Source organism: Equus asinus, chromosome 27 (assembly GCF_041296235.1).
Source record: "Equus asinus isolate D_3611 breed Donkey chromosome 27, EquAss-T2T_v2, whole genome shotgun sequence".
Lineage (NCBI taxonomy): Eukaryota > Metazoa > Chordata > Mammalia > Perissodactyla > Equidae > Equus > Equus asinus.
In genome coordinates, this window is record NC_091816.1 from 7,631,135 (window position 1) to 7,651,751 (window position 20,617).

Below are 20,617 nucleotides of genomic sequence, written 5' to 3' on the forward strand. Positions count from 1 at the left end.
ACCCTAAAGCGCCATTGCCATTTCAGTTGACCAAGTGCACGTCCTAAACTAAGCACTTACCAGGAATCCTCAAGGACAAGCTAATGGTCCAGTGTGGCTTGTGTCCTCATACAACCCTTCCCCTATATCAGGCCACAGCATGTGGCTTGTTCACTCTCCCACAGACTTCATCATGGGGCCTCAGAAGACTCCTGAGTTTTCACCTAGCTTATTTCATTTTCCAGCAGGATTAGATTGTCCTCTCCCTCTGAGAAGCCCATTGATACAATATCCAAAGGCAGCCTAGGAGGAAGGGGGACTCCTCACAAGCTCACAAGGTCACACTCATGTGGCCAGTGATGAGAGGCCCAGAAGCTGACTCTTATAACCAAGCTCCTGTTTCCTCTGCTGGCTTATGTGATGTGTTCACTGGTATTTGTTTATGTTCTATCAGTCCTTCTCTGCCCATCCTGCTCTTCCCACCAACTCTAAAGAGAACCTGTGACTTCATTCCTACCTGTGTGGGTAGTAGAGTTTAATTAAGGCTCAAGTTTAATTTAAGGCACAAAGCTGCCTCCTATCTAGGGATCTCTGAGGAGAACTAGGACCTTAAACCCATCTACACTTATCCTGCAGACAGGACCAGTTCATCAAAAGTCACCTCCTGCTTCACACTCCAGTCATTAATCACAGACAAGATAATTGACCTAAAGTGACAGACGGTGATAACACGCTTTCCTTGACAGAGCCGCCTTCCCAGAACAGCAACCTTACTTTACTCCCTCCAGTACATCTCTCCATGGCTCAGTCAAGGCTGAGTGCTTCTTAACCCTTTAGGAAAACCACAGTCTACCAACCAGTTTAATGTTAAATTATCATTGATATGGTATTATCTTCCTGAGAGCTCGATGAGTTTGTGAGATCCCCCCAACCCCTAAAGGCTTAGAGGGGCAGAGCCCAGGGCAACATAATCTCCTTAGGACCAAATGACATTGAAGCTTCAGTCATGAGGGTGATGCACATGTCCTAGTCACATTCCCCTAAAAGTGCACACCGCACTTTTGAAGCATCCATACAATTCAGGAATGATGCCTCTTCTACATGGAATTCCAGAAGGCAGCAAGTTTATCAAACTGTGCTCAGAGCCTTGGGCACTTAAGCATTTGTATGTTGATATTCAGCCTTGTTGGAACCTTTCCCTTTGAAAATCCAGGTGGGAAGAGTCTGTGAGGTAGCGGGTTACAAGGATTTCCTTTCGAGGAGTTCTTGCAGCCATTCACAAATGGCTACACTCAGATTTTGCGTGTCTTTGTCAAATTCCCAGAACACACTGGGCATGCTCCCACCTCTGCCCTTCTTCCCTCTGCCTGCAGTGTTTCCTCCCCAAAGATCAGAATGGCATGTGCTCTCCTCTCCCCCAGAACTTGACTCATACAGCACCTTCCCAGGGCTGCCTCCCCTGGCCGCATTATTGAAACATGCAACTCCTTCCCCAAACCCTACATTGCCTATCTCACATCACCTTATCCCTCTATCTGTCTGACATACCTGCTATGCTCCTTCTTATCATGTCTATGGCAATCTCCTCCACCAGCATGAGTTCCACATGGGCAGAGACTTTTGTCTGTTCCATTGCTGCTGTTTCCCAGCCCCCAGCACAGTGCCCTGCACAGAGTAGGTGCTCAAAAGGTATTCATACAATGAATTAGTTCTATGTACAGAAATCCTGTAGTTGATACAAGGGATCGGCTTTGTGGTCAAAGAGATGCTGAGAGCTAAAGAACAACCAGGTGGTCAAACATGCACCCCAAGTGAGGGGCAAGGAGAAGAGAGATTTGACTTTGCTCTGAACAAAACTTACACCACCAAAGGCCAAAGCTTTTCCCTTAAACCCAGTGTCCCTTTACAGCTGCTTTCTCTGTAAGCTGTTGGGGATATTTTAGAGAGAAGAGAAGGCAGTGTTTCCTAAGCTCTGACACCAAAGGGCCTGATCTGCTGAGATGCACCTGAAGCCGAAAGGCAGTCTCTCTGCCACTTATGCCCTCGTTCATCCTGGTATCAAGTGTTCCAGCTCTAACACCCTCGAGTTTTTAATCTTGAAAGTGAAAATTTTGCTTCCCTTGTCCACTGGTTGTGAGAAAAGATGGAATAATGTATGTGAATAAGCTTTCTTGGAAAATCAAAGAGAACTTAGAATTGTGAGGCATTATCATCATCTACCCAAGCCCTAAGCCATCCGTTCTCCCTCTGCAAGGGGCTTGGTCCTGGGGGCTCCTTGGCTCAGCTCTACTTACTGTGGCCAGGAGGGAATCCAAGAAGCTGCCGGAAAAGACAGTGCCTGTGGCAAAGGAAGTGCTGAGATGCAGGCTTGTTCCAGAGAGATCTCCTTCCATTCCACCAAGCTGTTCAATAAAGTGGATGTTGGAAGGATTTTCTGCAAATCAAAAGAGGCCAAAAAAAAAAAAAGAAAAAAAAAGAAAAAAGAACAAAGGTAGGCAGACAAGCTTAGAAATATAGGACTACCATACAAGGCAGGGCAAAATGTGACCACTTAATCAAAGGATTTGATGCCTACTCTGGGGTCAGTGTGGGATCTACCTCTCCTTCAATACCTTTTCTTGTCTTTCCAAGTATCTTCTTCCTCTAAAGACATGTATCCCTCCTGGGTACCTTCATCATCAAGGGGATATCTTTGTGCCTCCAGCCCAGTGTCTCCAAGCAAGTGTCCTAATTGTCACCCGCATATAATTTGTCTTTCAAACAAGGACACTTTTGGAAGTAAAGGGGAGGCACTCTCAATGATGGCACTGGACAATAGGCATAAATAGAACATGTGATCACCCCAGTTATAGTCTTTTTTCATACCATGGCTTGGTATTTATTTGGGTTTCTAGAGTTATCCAGGCCCAGAAGGAGTTAAAGTAGTATCTCTCAAAACTTAATGTGCATATGAATCACCTGAGGCTCTTTTACAACACAGATTCTGATTCACAGGTCGAGCTAGGGTAGGGCCTGAGATCCTAGCGTCCAACAAGCTTCCAGATGCTACTGATTCATATTCTACACTTTGAGCAGCAAGGCCTCAGAGAATCATCCTAATTGAGGACAATGTAGCAGTGGCCAAATTATCCATTAGCATATCTGTATTGGCCCCAGGCTGAAACTCAGACCCTTGTGGGTGGCCTCTGAGGGAATGCAATTGGTTTTTGTTGGCAGTGTGGGCAGAGGTACTGATCTTCTTTGTTCCAAGTCTGTTGCTTCAAAAGTGTTTGTGTAGAGAATAGCATTGGAAGATAGAAATATCTCCCACCAGAGCAAAGAGAAGGCATGCTTACTTCCCACTATAAAAGATCCTGGTTCCCTAAGTTCTGGGTACCTCTCTTATAAAGCAATCCATGGTGGGTACAGGTATCACCTGGCCCTTCTCATGCCACCATGTGGGAATGAGGTCTTGGGCAACCAGAACAAAACAGTGACACTCTGGCTACTGCTATTGCTGTGAATAATAACTGCTCTTTATTTCTGACCCAGCGGTCTTGTGTCCTCTGCCAGCATCCATGAAACTGTGGCAGGTTAACTTCTTAGTTTGCAAGGAGCACAAAGTCTTAGACCCTTCACAGTTCTTGACAGTCACATTACAGATCAAAAAAAAAAAAAACCTACTAGATAGACAACTCAGAATACATTCCTGACTAAGATTGGATTATTCCCTAATTCTTTAATTGTTCCTTATTAACTTTGGGGGAAATGATATACTGCTGGTATTAGTGAATCATTTTCCTCTAAGTACTACATATTTTTATAAAAGATGAGCAGTGTATGACTAATATCAACCCACATTTCCTATGTACACACACTTTCCTCTCCTCGCATTGCCAACCCTCAATGCACACACCTATCCCAGGAGCCCTTGTCCAAATCTGGCTGTGTTATCCTGAACTAGCAGCCTCAGCTTCGCTAGCTATTTTCCTTATTTTTCTGTAGGTCACTGTACATTCTGTACCAAAGTGCTGGCAGTCAGACCTGTAACTCTCGTGTAATTGTGACCCTTTCCAGCCGGAACAAGAACAAAAAAACTAAGTGAGCTGGAAGATGACTTGTCAGGCTAATTTGACAAGGGCCACCTAGTGCCAGAAAGCCTTTAGTTGAACAAAGACATAAGTCCCTGGAGAAGGACCAGATACACTTCTGGGCCCGTGAGAAGCTGGCTGGTTCCGTTCCAAATACTCTTACATTACAGTCTTCTAATCAATGTCCTTGGTATATATACACCTCGGAGTTAGAGATGGTTCAAAAGGTAGAAAAATTAAAAGTAAAAACTGCAGCTGACAGTTTTGAGAGGGTTACAAATGGGCTGGCAGGTACCAGTCAGGATCAAGAGATCTGAGATCTTCAAAGCTGGATCTGAAGAGATGCTGGTCCAGGATTCAGGGGGACTAGACTCTTTCCCACCTACTGCATTGTCACTCCCAGACAACTTGGTAATGTCACCTACTGATTCCTCTCTTTGTACCCTTGCTTCATTTCTGGGACTTCATTTCTGGGTTCATCTAGTTTGGTATAAGTCTCACTCAGCTTAGATACCCTGAATCATAGAATGCCCATTAGGAATCTTGCTACACTATAGAATCGAGTCAAATCACATGCTCAGGACCAGCTTTAGAGATCATCTTGGAGTTGGTCCAATCTTTGTTAAAGGCACCATTCACCTCTCTGGCATCTTCCCCTCTTTTCATCAGTTATTACCAGTATTAAATCCCAGTGTGTCCCCTAGTGCCTCACAAACATACCCCAAAATGTACCCAGTCACCTTCCCTGTCTTCCCTTCCCTTCTTTCTGTTCTCAGAGCTCCTCATATCTAGGAAAGTTTCATGTATGTGCATTTTCCATAAGGTGTTGGTGAGAGATAGAAGTTTATCCTGTTATTTCTGCATGGAGTACTTCCATTTCAGAAGAGCACCACTCAGAGCCGGGCTTAAGATGATACAGGGAGACTCCTGGGACACAAAATTTAAGGACCCCAAGAGTGAATGTCTCCTTAAAGTCTGCACCCTGGGTGCCTTACTTTCCTCACCCCAATGCCAGCGCTGCTATCACTACAGGAAAGGAAGCTGCCTGACCTAAGCTCCATGATGGGTAGGTAAGTTGGTATAGAGAGCTCCTTTCTAGCAGTCTTCAAGTCCATGTCCCAGCCTGTGGGAGATTCGCTCTCAGTGAGACTGAGCCAGTTGCTGGTCTCCCTTTTCTGATAACTGGAAGAGTGGAGAAAGCAGATGCTATTCCTGCATCCTGACATCCAGATCTAGCATGCTTTGCTGGATGATGTCACCAATTGGGTAAAAGCCTGGTGTAAAGTCCAGTCAAGCACTTAATGCTCTCTAGGCCACGTTCTGGTTCCCCAGTCCTTGGATTGTGGATTTTAAAAAGAAACTTGGAACATCAATCATGGCTCACAAAGATTTGTCCCTTGAATTTTGTCTTTGAAACACAACTTACTCAGTTCAGTGAGAATGGGGATTCTTCTGTAGTCTGATTTTTCAGAATATCCATTACAGCCCCTTGAAGACTCTGTAGACAGATAATAACAAAGAAGAAAAGAGATTGACAAATGTAAATAAAGTGCCTTGCAAACGTTGACAAGGATATAGAAGTACACCGTGTAACTTAAATACTTTCTCTTGGCAAAGTTACTGTCATGCCCAAATCCTAAATCCTTCTGCATATTTCCAAAAAAAAAAAAAATTTTGGGCCTCCTCAGCATCTCCTTTTGAGACATATGGTGTGTTGTGTGTGTAAGTGTGTATGTGTGTAGGTTTTCTAATTGGCACTTCACATGAATTACAAAAAAGACAAAGCTCTCCCAGTAGTTGCTTATTGACATCATAAGTAAATAATGATTACTCTCCATGGAGTGGTGGTGCTGAACAATGGCTCAGGCAGGAAGTGCTTCAAATCACATCCATTTGCTTGTATAACCTTGAGGAAACTGTGAACAAATAGCTGTTCCATCAGTGCTTTTGGAGACATCATGACTAGTTTCTGGCTCTTTGAGATCCTCTCTGGGCTGGATCACTGCTCATGTCTTCTTTCTTCTTCAGCTGAACTGGCTGCTTCCCATCTCTGGTTAGTCTGCCTCAACCTGGAATGCCTTTGGAGCTCCTTAAAGACTGGGTAGAGTGTCACTAGGGGCCTCTGACCTTTGAATTCAGCTACAGACAGACTTCCCTCCTGCCTTTGGTCTAGTCTCATCTAGTCTCTCCAAAAGAGAGCGGATGCTCAGCACTGGTCTGAAACACAGCATGATCACATGATGAACCATGAAGAGTTTCAAAGAAAAAAAGCAGGATACCAGAGTTTGGGTCTCCAAATTAAAATAAAAAATGTAAAGAAAGAAAACAGAAGAGAGAAATGGGAATCGGGGTCTCGTTAACAAACAAAACCACACACAAGGATCTCATCAGAAGTTATGCTTTAAAACTGTTGGTTACCTTTCTTGAACTTTCCCTAGAATATCACGTAATGGGGAAAAATACTGTGAAAGTTAAAATTCTACTTGTAGTTAAAATTCTCTGCTGCCTTGGAAGAAGGTGAAATATTTGGAGGATCCTTTGTTTCCTGAGCCAGGTAGGTGGCAGGGGAGGGAGAGTGAAATGTGGAGTGAAGGGAGATGAGCTAGGTGGTAAGACAGCCCAAGAGACAGACAAAGAGAGGCTGTGGAGATCTAGTCATGGAGATGGGGATGTGGAAAGAGAAAATCCAAAAAGAGATTGTTTTCAGAAAGAATGCCACTTACTACAATATTTACCATCTCTTCCATCTCCCCAAGAAGTATTCAATAAAAAGCCTTCACTTCTTATTAATGCAGAGTAGAGCTGCTTATATTTTTGATAGCCACTAAACTTCTGAGTCATGCTTCAAGGACGATTCAGGGTAAAAACAGAAGCCCCACGGGAAGAGCTCAACACATCTGGTTTACAGTTAGACCTGACCTTAGTAATTTAGTAAAACCCTTTAACTTCAGGTGAGGGAATGGAAGTCCATTTGCTTCTGACACTGGCTGAAGGACAGCAGCTGACTTTCTACCTTAACTCCATCTTTTCCTTGTTCACACTGCTATTTAAGAGGCAGATTTACATTGATGGCTAAGAGTTCAGACATCCTAATATCCTGGTAAATCTTATTCATGATGGGATCTGAATACCTTGAGCTGTTTTCCCTAAAAAAGTCTCTGGGGATTTCCATAATGCAGGAAGACTTGGGGCGAATGAGATTCTACTTTATTCCCAGAACTGTGAGAGATGGTTTATGTACCTTTCCTCCCTTCCTTCCTCCCTTCCTTTCTTCCTTCTACAAATATTTAGAGTATATACTCCATGCTAGGACTGTGAAGAGTCCCTGCCCCAGAGACATACCACATGTTGCAAATACAAAATTTTTCCATATAGTGATGGGGGCTGCAAAAAACCCAAACCTTTACGTGGTAGGTTACTTTAGACAGGGTTTGAGGAGAGGCTTCTCTGACAGTGGAACAGAGTCCTGAGGGATGAGAAAAATTCCCTCCAGGCAGAGGGAATGGCATAGGGGACCTAAGGTAGGAAAGAGCCAGTATAAACAGGATGAAATAGGAGAAAATTCAAACTCCCTATTGGCCTGCAGGACCCTATATGATATTCCCATATTTGTCATGAGTCACCATTATGGTTTAAAGAAGGGAATTGGCATTATCTGATAAATATCTGCAAAAGGTCCCTCTGGCTGCTGTAAGCAGTAGAAAGAGTAGGGAGATAAGAATTATACCACGGTCACATCAAGTCTGTGAATTAAGTGTGTTTAGATCGCCTTTGAAGATGGGAAAACTGACTCAGGCTTTACATACCTTGCCTAAGATTATATAGCTTAGAAACGGTGGATGGCTTTTCATACTCTGATGAGCACCAAGATCAAAGCCCATGCCATTTTTAATTTGTAGCCCTACTAAAATATACAAAGTTTGGCTGGCATTTTCAGTAAGACATTGAGATCAGTTTCCCTCAAAGAGGAAATTCTCCTTTGAACCCTACTTTTTGATTCCAGTTCCCTGAACAAAGGGCTTGGAAAATCCTAACTTTCAGAGTCAAATGTTCTCATTGGATACAGACGTATCCACATCGGCTGAAGTGACTGCTTAAATATCTGCTTCTGACACCAGCTGAAGGATGGCAGCTGACTTTCTGCCTTAACTCCATCTTTTCCTGTACAGCAATAGTTAATTTGAATATGTGTCAGATCATAGCCTGGGCACATTTTACTAATGTCAATATTTTTGCTACCTAATAGTACACAGTATTATACCTGAAATCTTCCAGGCTGGCAGGTTGCTATTACAAAAGATTGCTTAATTGTAGATTACTACTGTACATTTAAATTTCAGTAGCATATTAAGTTGTCAGACTTAATTACCGTTATATGTTTAGATTATGCCACAGATTATTTAGTTCAGTACCTAGGTTTGCCTACCTGTTCTCTTTATGACGTGACAGGGCAGTAATTACAATATCACTGGAAAACCTGAAGTTTTCCATGGAGGTGTCCAGGAGGCCCAGCGTTCTTACTGATCCTTTGGAGAGTCCTGATTCCGTTGTCCCGCCACCCCCAACATCTCTTGGTGAATCACTGTATGCAACAACCTTGATGGTCCTAGATGAGCTTCATATGCAACTTTATTATGACCGTGAAGGTGTGGGAAAGCCTACTAATCCCACAAAAGGCTCACCAGGTAAGCCAGGGCAAGGTTTGTCAATCTCTGTACTATGGACATTTGGGGCCAAAAAGTTTTTTATTACTTGGGACTGTCCTGTGCATTATGGGATCTTTGGCAGCATCTCTGACCTCTACTCACTAGATGCCAAAAGCATCCCCCACGTTGTGACAATCAAAACTATCTCTAGACATTGTCAGATGACCTCTCAGTGCAAAATTGACCCTGGTTGAGAATCACTGTCCTAGAGGAAGGGAAAGAAAATTGTGCATCAGCCAGACTTATGTTGGTGCTCAGCACGGAAGATGCTTTCTACCTCCTGGAAGAATTTCACCATCATTTATACTTTCAATTCTTGGATGTGGGTATTCCTGTTTCCACCTCTTAGGTATGGTGCAAGAGGAGTATTAATATGAAATGGAAAGAGTGGTTAATAGAACCAAACAAGCTTCTCTGAGGATTGGGAATTTCTATATATAAACTCCAGGTAGATTTCTATGATGCCAGAGTAATTGGTGAAGTTCTGAGTAATAGTCCTTTGCTATTCATATGTGCTGACAATGTGACTTTACTGATGCTATAGCACAAGACAAACAGAATTTATGACCTTCGCTAGGTGGCACAGTAGAGCCTTTCTGGACTTATATTTCCCCATCACACAAAAGGGTATGATGACATCCACAGAAGGATGATACAAGACCTGCACAATATATTTTTCTCTAAACTTTCTCTTTTATCTTTGAGGAAAGTGCCTACTCATACTTCATGAGATTCAAATACTTTGACAGTCCTTCATTTTCTCTTCCTTCTTTCCAATCCTTTTTCCCTCTGTCCTCTATTCCTTCTACCAATCCAGTTAGTTGTTCCTTTAAGGGCAACCTTCTAGCCTATAAAAGAGTACAGGACACATCATACTTCAATATATTTTTGTTGAATGAATGAATAAATAAGAGAAAGGATGAAAATCATTAGATATAAAGGAAGCTAGAATTAAAATCATAGGTTTATATCTTTCTAGCCTACATAGGATGTGAGATTAAAATAATATAATAACAGGAAAGACAAGTCACCCAGATGATTAACTAGATGGCTCCTCCTGTTGTCATTTTATCACAAGCTTTTATTGAGTGGGCATTTTCATTTGTTTATTGATAATACTGCCTTTAAAGTGAATATTTCTTTTCTTCCCAATTACAGAAAGTTGCAAGAATGATACACACATATACTCACATTCACACACCACGCACAGATCTTTTGTAAATCTGAGTGACCCTAATTGCTAGGCTAAGGATTCACAAGCTGAACACAACAGAATTTTCATGGATCTTCAGATTTTCTCAGCAGAGGTATGGCTCACACCTCCTTAGTCTGAATTTTCATGGTACCGTGATATTCATGAGGTGCTTTGCTATTAGTTCTGCTTTGCAAAAACTCCTGAAATCCTGGGTGCTGAGTGGTGTTTGGTTGCTTAGTGAGGGTGTGTCAAGTAGCTGGCTCAGTGCACCTACCAAAAATTAGACTAGATTACTTGTTTATTCCTTTGTCCCAAGAACCTTATATTTTCCTTCCTAGCAACAGTGCCTAGGAGTCAGAGAGAGTTCTTTTGTATTTCCAGTTTGACTCATGAACACTTTTATCCATAGCCATAATCATGAAAGCTTTACAATGCCTTTGACATCTGACATCTCCAAGTTCCATGCAAAGTGGAATAGCTGTGGTCACCAGCTATGTGGCCAGAGGACTGAATACCTGAGCTTGATTACAGAGGATCAACAGCCCCAAGGGAAATGGCTCTATGTATGGACTCCAATCATGGTTTACCTTTATTTCTTGAATTGAAAATCTGTTTTAGATACAGAAAATTATTCAGTAACAGTACTTTCATATTAGGTTGAGTGGCTAGTAGAACATTTGTAGAAAGCATTTTCCCATTTGGGGAGAGAAGGGAAACCACAATTTTGTAGTGGGAATTTACCTCAAGCACATTCTGGGTAGTGTGACATGTGTGGCAACTCCTCAAGAGTCCAGCTCCCTGGCTCATTGGCTTTAATTCAATAGGTGTGTATAAAGCATCTACTACTAGTTGTACTAGGCACTGAGAGAAATACAAAGGAGCAAAAGACACGAGCCCCATCCTGAAGACGTCTCCATTTCTCACTGTCTCTTTCCAATTTGAAGCTGAAACATGACATTTTCAGTCTATAGAAACTGGAACGGACCTTAGAGATAATCTTCTAAAATTTATATAGTGAAAGCATCTTGAAGAGATGAGAATATATGTCATTCTCTCAACCATGAAACTAAGAATAGTATCTTGAACATCTATAAGATCCAATGAGAATTGATTGACAACAATAATACCTGTTGTTAATTATAATAATATACCAATTGTTATGTTCACTGATATTTGATCAATAACAACAATAATAGCATTTACAATTTTGTGATTTTCCTTAAAATGGGGAAACAGTGTTATGTGCATTCATTTATAAGAGATGAATATCATTTTTCATTTGACTTAGGATTCCCAAGGACTGAGCTGTCCACTATTTCTACAACAGCATTCTCAGAGTTGGAAGGGATCTTAGAGGACATCTGGCCCAACCTCTCCTCCTCCCCATGATTAAAGTGCTGCAGAGAGGAGTTAGTTCTCTTTCCTTATTCCATTCTCCCTAGCCTCTTCCTGTTAGGGCGTTGTTCTTACGTGGCTCCGAGGTTGTCTGGGTATGGCACCTAATCTTCAATGATCCGATGGCGAGGGTGGCCATGATGGTGTCTGTGTCTGCCAGAGTCGGGCTGCTTGCTGACTTGGATGGGGAGGATAAGACAGCGCACATAGAACATTCCTCTATGTTGACTGCATGGAGGTCTCCAGAATAGAGTGCAGATCCCTAATGAGAGAAAACCAGGTAAAGAAGGGACTTCCCAGATGAAAGGATCTTATATCATGACTCATGGTGGTGGATCTTTGTGAGTAAAGTGATTTTTGAGCCAAAGCCTCTCCAGCCTCCATTGACTTAGTGCCTGATAGTTGACAGATTTAGCCTCATCAATCATTAATATCTTAATGTGACTAAATTTCACAGACCCTTTTCTGAGAGCATGTTGGGTGACACAAAAGAGGGTGGGGAGGGAGGAGCCTGAATCCATTTAGATGACTCAGGTGGGAGCAGAGAAGCAGAGTAAGGGTAACAGTGGTGAGGAAAATTCAGAGGAAGGAGAAGTTATGAGTCTAAAGGCAGATTCTGCATCCTTACAATTTTGCCTGTAGCTCACCCTGCTTGTACTCTCCAGATTAACTAGCAAAGTGCTGCTTGCTTCTTTCCTTTGGTGGAGAAACAGGGATAGATCTGGTCCTGCCTTCAGGTAGCTTAGACTTGAATATTGGTAATTCCTAGCTGGGTCTGGAGACTTCTGGTCATTTTCTTTTCTTCTTTTCTATGGACTAAAGTATGGGAGCAGGGCAGGGAACTTTATGGTGGCTTTTTAAAAAAGCAAACAAAATTTACTTTTTGAGAGAACCATTTTTGAAGTTTGAAAAATACTCCTTACATATTGACAGCATTATTTCATGAAAAATCAAATGCTTTGGTGGCATTTCACACCACACATAATGGCTGTTTTTCATCCGGGAAAATGGTGGCATATAATGGGATACAGACCTATGAAGCTTCAGAGAAAATATGATAACAACCACAATGCCACATTTGCATAGTGGATCCATTTCTCAGAAATGTAAAGCTAATTCTTCCTTTTCATTCATCTATCAAGGACTGCATGGCGTTATGTATTCCATAAAAGCCGTGTCTCCAGAAAAGATGAGAGAGGTAGAGTGCAGAGGCTGGCCAGTATCAGCTTAGGTTCAGCCATTAAGTCAGAATCAGATTCAGAAATGCAGAGAAACTCTGATCTATAGAAAGACTATAAAACATAGTTATAAACATAAAACAGAGTGGCCCCTCAGCATAAACTCAGGAGCCACAATGTCTGGATTTAAATCCTAGTTCTGCTACTAACCTGCTGTGTAAACTTGGACAGGTTGCTTACTCTCTCTATCCCTAAAGTTCAACGTCTTTAAAATCTACCCCATATGGTTATTTTGACGTTTAAATGAGTTAATATATGTAAAATGATTAGAACAGTTTCTGGTACCAATAAGCACTATATAACTGCAAGCCATTTTTATTTTATTCTTGTTATTATTAATGCTAGTACTGTTAGTGTTATTATCATTATAAATATTCACTATCCCTTATGTGATACTTACAGGCAGAATGTATATCTGGGGAAAATTCCGAAGAAATCGCCATTCTCTCTGCAGGTAATCCAGAGAGCCAATGAACACAATGTCCTTCAGCTCCTGCCGGGTATAGTTGCTAGCTCTCAAAGGCATTACAAAATTCCGAAGCCCCATCAGCGTTGAGTGGGCGTCTCCAAAGATACATGCTACAACGTGGTTCTGAAACTCATGCTTTGACTTGTCGCTTCGTTTCTAAGCATAAGCATGCCAGAGTCTGGTCATTTTTAGAAACAAGACAAGAGTCCCTCAGAGAGGGCTCCTTCCCCTCATCCCAACTCTTCTAGGTACAACCAGAGGAGCACTTTCATGAGGATAATACAATTTTGCAAATTGCTCATAAAAAATGGACCTTATCAACAGTGTGCAATTATACTTTTTATCTTTCTGCGGAGTTCCTTCTTATTTCACTGTTTTTAGTTTTCTATTAGCTTGAAGTGCATCAATTAAAACTCAGATCAGCATCATACCTCAAGGTGTGAAATCACTGAACCAAATGGAGAAAATATCTCTTATTTTCATTATACATTTTTAGCCTTGTACATGCTGTAGGAAGCTTCAATGAAAAACTAAAACATTCCAAATTCCATTGCTAAACTTAAGTCTTCTAGAGAGCCCTAAAAATTACATCAAGCTGTATAACATGTTGCAGTTTTCACTGGCTTTTCATACAAATGAAAATACATATTAGTTTGAACCACATGAAATTGACTTTTTATGGGTCAAAAATGGTTGAATATTGTCAATTTCGTATGGTTTAACCTCATACACTGAACTGATTGAATAGACTCCAGAGCTGAGGGAAATCATCATGCAAAACGCACAAAAGAAATTAGAAGGTTATAAAAATTCCATTTGATCCCAAACATTTGACTATGTCTCTCACTATCATCAGCATTGCCAAGTGATAACATCTCCCTTATACCTCTAAGTCGAAAACAAAATAATATTCATGACGAATATTTAGATGAGATTTCCCCCACATTCATGGAGACTTTTAAAAACAATAAATGTAACTTTAATAAAAAAGAATGTTATTCCTGTAGGAAACTTATTTTAAGCCTTGGTATGATTTCTTTCAGGGAATGAATCAATCATCTCTCGTGGCGCTGGGATGGAGTGGAATGAGTACTCGACCTGGAGTGAGAAGAGCTGATTCTGTATGCGGGTTTCATCATTAGTTGCATGACTATGAACAAACTAGTTGACATCCCTGACCCTCAATTTCTTTAAGTTTAAATGGTTTAAAAATAAAAGTTCATTCTGTTGTGGAAATTAATTAATAGATTGAAAGTACGCTGTTTGACTCACTATTCTTCAATAACTATTAATAAGATCTGAATCTTATTGAATTCCTAGATTTCCAGAGGAGGACTCTTGGAGGGTGGTAGAGAATAAGTTAAATGTATTTAAAAGGACTTCCTCTATGAAGCGTGTCCTACATTCCTGAGCACATAAAGACTCAGAATATTTCCAGTGGGTATATCATTCTACCTTATGCCAGTCCTTAGCTGGGTTAATGACAAACTTCTATGAAACAGGAGTGGATGAAATCTAACAAGATAAATAAGTAGCATCTGACATCTCAACAGTTAGAGTATGTCAAATTAGCATATACTGGGAAATACTCTTTCCAAAGGGAATCATGTTCTGAGGGGGAATAAAGCTACTTGTCTGGAGAGCCTTCCTAGAGAGTGATATAAATCTTAACCAAACCTATTAAATAATTGTCTCTAGCTAATCTGATTAGTTTTAACTTGAATAATGAAGCCTTTAACAGTATTTAATGTAACATGCCTGAAGTCCAACAATTGCTCTTGTAAGTAGAACTAAACAATTAGAAACAAGATACATGGCAGAGTGCATTACTGTGCACAGCTAGAGAGGCAATTTCTCCAGGAAACTGTGGCACAAAATTGTCTCCCAATTGAGAGAGATGGTGGCTTTTGGGGGAAGAGGAGGATGCAGTGTTCGTTCAAAGTAACTTAAATCGACTGCTTCCCCTGGACCCTTCTGCAAACTAAACCAAGTTCAAAGCCACCCTGAACTTTGCAATCTGGACATCTCCCCTCCAGGGCCACAAGTTTTGAGACACTTAGCATTTCTTAAACTAGAAGCCCTTCTAAATGTATCAAGAGACTCAGTGGGTGTTCTGAACTGTATTCCACGTCAAGTGTCATAAGGGGGAGATCTGTTACAGCAACCTGACTGCGTGCCTAATAAATATGGCATCAGAGAACGTCTGTGATTTCCATTTCTTGGTCTCTTGGATGCCTCCATCTGCAACCAACTTCCCAACCTCCTCAAAGATTTCCCTCCCACTGAAAACATGTTTGGCTTCCTGCTCAACGGATGTTTATTTTGCTTAGTTTAGAATAAGACATACTTGCTAAAATGGTGAGTTTCAGCAACCCAAATAGCCTTCTAGTGGATATGACAGCACTGACAATTTTGTGCTTCTGATCAAATGATTGATCTGCTTTTACGAAAATTGGAACATATTCTGACAGGACACTGGCACTGAGCCACAAGGATCTTGTGTGTGCGTGTGTTTAACAGAAAAAAGTGAACTAAACTACTTTTGGAAAGCAGGAAAAAATATATAATTATCAATTAGTCATAGTTGAAAAAATGATATAGAGTTCATACAATATGCAAGCAATCACTTTTATTAGTTAAATTTACCAACTACTGCTTGCAAAGTAGACCACTGGGATTAGACCCGAGCTTCCAGTTCTGGAAAATGAGAATAGATGGGGATCCAGAAGACTTAGGGCATAAGGCTTTTTATTTCTTAGTTGCTGACACTTTAGTGAGCTGAGTTGGTTTGCCTCCTTGAAAGGACAGAGACAGGGACAGGATTCTAACATAAGGATTCACTCATGTTGTACGGGGAGGGGAGCATCTAGGAAATACATTCTTGGTGAATGTGTTAAGTCCATGTGTAGACAGCTTTAAGAAAATCTGCTATAGAAAATCCAAACTTTAAAACTAGTCAATTAGGGGGGCCAGCCCTGTGGCATAGTGGTTAATTTCGCATGCTGTACTTCGGCAGCCTGGGGTTCAAGGGTTCCGATCCAAGGTGTGGACCTACACTTTGCTCATCAAGCCACTCTGAGGTGGCATCCCACATACAAAATAGAGGAAGATTAGAGCAGATGTTAGCTCAGTGACAATCTTCCTCAAGAAAAAAGAGGAAGATTGGCAACAGATGTTAGCTCAGAGCCAATCTTCCTCAACAAAAATACCCCTCCAAAAAACCAGTAAACTAGGAAAATGATTACTTACTTAAAAAAAAAGAGGAAAGACTGCAGAGTTCTTGTAAACAGTATATTTCCCTGGTGCATTTAAATTAATTAGATTTAGTAGCAAAACATCAAAGTTTCAGGAGAACGTTATTCTGAATAACTGACTCAGCTAAACTGTTAATGGAGGGAAGAAGCAGTTGAAGAATCTGATGTAATTGTTTTAAATCCTAGCGTATGACCTACATAGTCTTTGTCAAAAGCCACATCTGTTACCTTGCATGCAATTTGAATGGCTGATGAGGTATGCATTTTCCTTCAAAATCCACAGTTTACGAAGAGAAATGGCAGGTACTTAGGACTAGCAGAAGGACATCATTTACCCTAGGAGAAGGTCTATTTGATTTGATTTGGTGCAAGATAACCTACCAGAATCACGTTCTCCAAAGCGGTTGCTTTGCACCAGTGAAACATGCCAGTGCTGTCAAGCTGGCTAAAATCTTGTTGCACTTCATGCGGAAAAGTCCTGAATAGGGAGAACAGAAAGTTAGCCTGAGAACATTTGGGGCTCTGGTGTAACAAAGGCAAGATGTCAAACTCGTTAGATCCTTGAGCCCAAAGCAAAGAACAACACGAAGAGAACAGCCTCAGGTTTGTGAGGCTCCAAAATAAAGATTCATGTCTGAAGCACACCAAGAGCTGAATGCCGACTGTATCACAGCTGAAGACATACTAAGCACTTTGGGCACAAGGCCACAAGGATTGCATGTGTGTTTAACAGATCCATCAGTCTCTCTTTTTACCTTAGATTATATGTGCCTTGAAGGTAGTCATTTCTGCTCTTAATTTGGTTATTATCATGATGCTGCCATTGCTTGGGTGAAGTCATGAGAGGTGTCCTAGGTACCTGAATACAGAACTCAAAAGGCTGTGAGATTGAGTCTTGCGTGGCATCTCTCTCCTTACCCTGTTTTCCTCTGCTCTCCTTTCCATATCTTTCCTTATGAGGCTGTGTTGAAACATTCTTACTTATTAAATGTGTTCTGCATTCTTTACAGCTTCCATCACCAGCCTACATTGGGCTAAACTTTGCTCTAATATTGCTCTAAGTTCGTGGCTAAGCCCTCTATGTGATCACCCCACATTGCATTTAGGCACAACACTTATCATGTAATATATTCGGTCACCAAAAGGGTTAGATGATCTTTGGGAGAATCCAACTCACATCCTAAGGAATGTACATTTGCTTATTAGAGAGGAGACCATTCTAGGATCACAGAAAGTTTAAGGTTAGAAAGGACCTATTTAAGTCAAGAGAATCTAGGTGTGGCCTGCAGAAAGAACCTCAAAATCCCAGGGGCTCAACACAACATATGCTACTTCTTACTCATAATATATATTTTACTCAGGTGAGCAGGTGTCTCTGCTCCATACTGCCACTCAGAGTCTTAGGGAGACAGAGGCTCTATCATCTTAAGCCCACACACCTGGAACACACATCCTCCTCAGTTATTAAGGCACAGGAAGAGAAAGAGAGTGGAGAGTCAAGCCCAGGCTTTTAACTGCCTTGGACCAAAGTGGCACACATCATTGCTGCTCACATCTCATTGGCCAGAGCTAGTCACATGGCTCCTGCTAACTTTAAGGGGGCTGAGGAACCTGGGAAACAATTGAAATATTCAGTGAGCATTTTTGTCTCTCCCAGAGACTTTAAAGAATACTCCTTATTTTAGGGATAAAAGTCAAAGAGCTAACAAATTGTAAAGCTGGCATTTGAATATAACGCTGAGGTTGAGATTACTGGTGCTTACAACATTCAATTCTCCTTTCCTTCCTTACCATAGGAGCAGTTAGGTGGGACCACATGACTAGTTCTGGCCAAGGAAATGTGAGAACTGATGGCTGACATAGTGAAAAGTCCCGGTGTGATTCTTCAGGCTCTTTCCTAACCTGCTATAGATACGACCAGCCTGACTGCGTGAGTGACAATGTGGAGCAGAGTGCCCTTTCCTCCTTGACCCGTGCTGGATGTGTAACATGAACAAGAAATGCACCTTTGTTGTGCTAAGCCACTGAGATTTTGTGGTTGTTACCACCGCCTAAGTCCATCTTATCCTAACACAAATATCTTTTCTCAAAACATGTTCCATGGAATATGTAACCAGAGAACTCCTGAGGAAATGTTTTCTGTAGCCAAATAAATCTTGAGAAAAGTTTCCCCTCTTCGAGATTCATACTACATTTTAGCATATGGAAGGTTCTGAAAAGTCTTACAAAAAGGAAATCCTTTAAAATTTGTATACACCAATGTTTCACACACTTATTTGACCCCCAAAACGTTTGCTATTTACTATGTACTTGTTTTATTTATTTACTTACTTATTTAAAAATATGTTACTATCCCTTGATACATCTTTGGGGACACACTGTACTATGTCACACTATAGGTTCAGCTCTGGTAGCTTATGACATCATTCTCCTGTGAGATTTTACTGTATGTCCTGGGAGAAATACAACCTATTACTCTCTGTGCTGAAGGGTTAGGGATTTTCCTCGTGAACTAACACAGCCTGTTATCCAATGCCTGGCCCAAAGACTCAGACTCCAATATAATGACTAGCAATTTTGCTCTCTTTACCCAGGTTAGTTTCTAAATTGCTATCTTAGGCCATAATTTTTCAGACAAAGGGACTTACTTAAACTTGGGTTGAAGTGTCAGGCCTAAAGTAATGGGATAGAGAGAGGACCCAGACAGGGAAGCTGGGGTGGAAGGATGGGGCACTTGAGAAGGGTTTGGAAAAGTAGAGAAGCTAATTGCTAACCCGATTGGCCAAGGCCTAGGTGCATTTCTTTATTTTTCTCTCCATTTAAGATCTACCTATAAATTTAGTGGACTGTGGTCATTTACCTAGCCAAAAGATGTTGTAAGCTTCAAGGTCAGCTTGACCAAAATAGGTTACCTTGTTCATTCAAGTTAACATGCCTTTTGGTGGTTTAAATATTGAGAAGTCATGAGTCCCAACACAGAATTCTAAGAGCCACACAACACATGCTCTCTTAATGGTACTAGACAGGACCAGTGTGATGGCTTTATGCCAAGCTTATTAAAGAGACTCACCAGGGATCAGACCTAAGACCTGAGTCTGGTTTTGATTTTTATCAGGATTTGGAGAACTGGCTATGTTACTCATTCATAGAAACTTCTCTTCTCTCTATGTGCAGTTTCCTAGACACTGTCCCTCAGATGTTGATATAGTGTGGCTAAGTTATCTTCAGGGAAATGGCTTCCTGCTCTCTGCCTTCACCACTCCAGTCTACAACAAATGCTCCTACTTTTCTTCTGGTCACTTTCTGCAGTTTTTTCCTACTTCCTCTCCTCTTCCCTCCTTCCTCCCCCAATGAATGGAGAGTGCTTGGTCTGGAAATTAAATGCCCTTTTGGCAAATGGAAGATGATCTTCTTCCAAGTACATTTTAACTTGACTCAGAATAGCAAATCAATCACTGTACACCTTTCTATCATAATAAAAGCATGATCTATGTACACAAGCTGTCACAGCCAACATCTTTCTTCATTCTGATGTTATGGAAAACAGATATGCCTTAGAGGAAACACCTGTTGGAGCCCTGCATAAAAGAAGAGGCTAGAGGAGACCCACTTCATCATAAAGGCATCCATCTGGTGTCCTTGCCAAAGCAAAACCTGATGCAGTTTAGTTCACCATCCCTTAACTAAAGCTCCCTTCTGCCATATGCCTTGCAAATGACATGAATCTTGCAGAAATATAGCTTCCTAAAGAGACTAATAAATCATCTATGAGAATGTGCAGCACTAGCAGTCTTAGAACTTGGAAACAAGTATTATAACATAAAGACTGATGCTATTGGAGGACAAGGTAGCCACAAGGCACCATTCAGGTCATTCAGAGCAAAAAAGAAAAGCCACATCCTGACCACAGTAGAGGCCTCTTTCTCAGGTGAGGGGGCTTTCTGGGTAGGGCAGCTTGGCAAGAAACATGGTGGGAGTTATCTGAGAGAGCCCTCAACAAGAAACGTTTGGGATGTGGGTGGAGTTGGTTCACTGGTCACAAGATAGGCTTGTGGGTGTCCAAGCAAAGTGTCGTACTGAAACCTGAGAGCATCCAGGAGGCACTAAACCTTGAAATGTCCTCAGAATCAGGTCTCTGACTTCCACCTTAGGAAGTTGATAGGACAAATGTGCTGGGCGAGAACAACCTTTGCAGCCAGTCCACTTGTGGATGTGCAGAGCAGCACGTGGATAAAGCCTCTGGCTTTTTTACTGATGACTGGCTTTCTTCAGGCTGCTTTCACATGCATAAAGCCAATGTCTTAGGAGTAC

The 20,617-nt window shown here is 41.4% G+C and overlaps 1 protein-coding gene across 1 annotated transcript in view; it reads right to left on the reverse strand.

Moving 5' to 3' along the window:
• The window catches only part of KCNU1 (potassium calcium-activated channel subfamily U member 1), a 150,098-nt gene that overhangs the window by 10,466 nt on the left and 119,015 nt on the right, over positions 1-20,617 (reverse strand). The window contains 5 exon segments of the mRNA XM_070499718.1: positions 2,274-2,413; positions 5,476-5,547; positions 11,421-11,607; positions 12,984-13,208; positions 16,688-16,784. Coding sequence (XP_070355819.1) covers positions 2,274-2,413; positions 5,476-5,547; positions 11,421-11,607; positions 12,984-13,208; positions 16,688-16,784 — 721 coding nt within the window.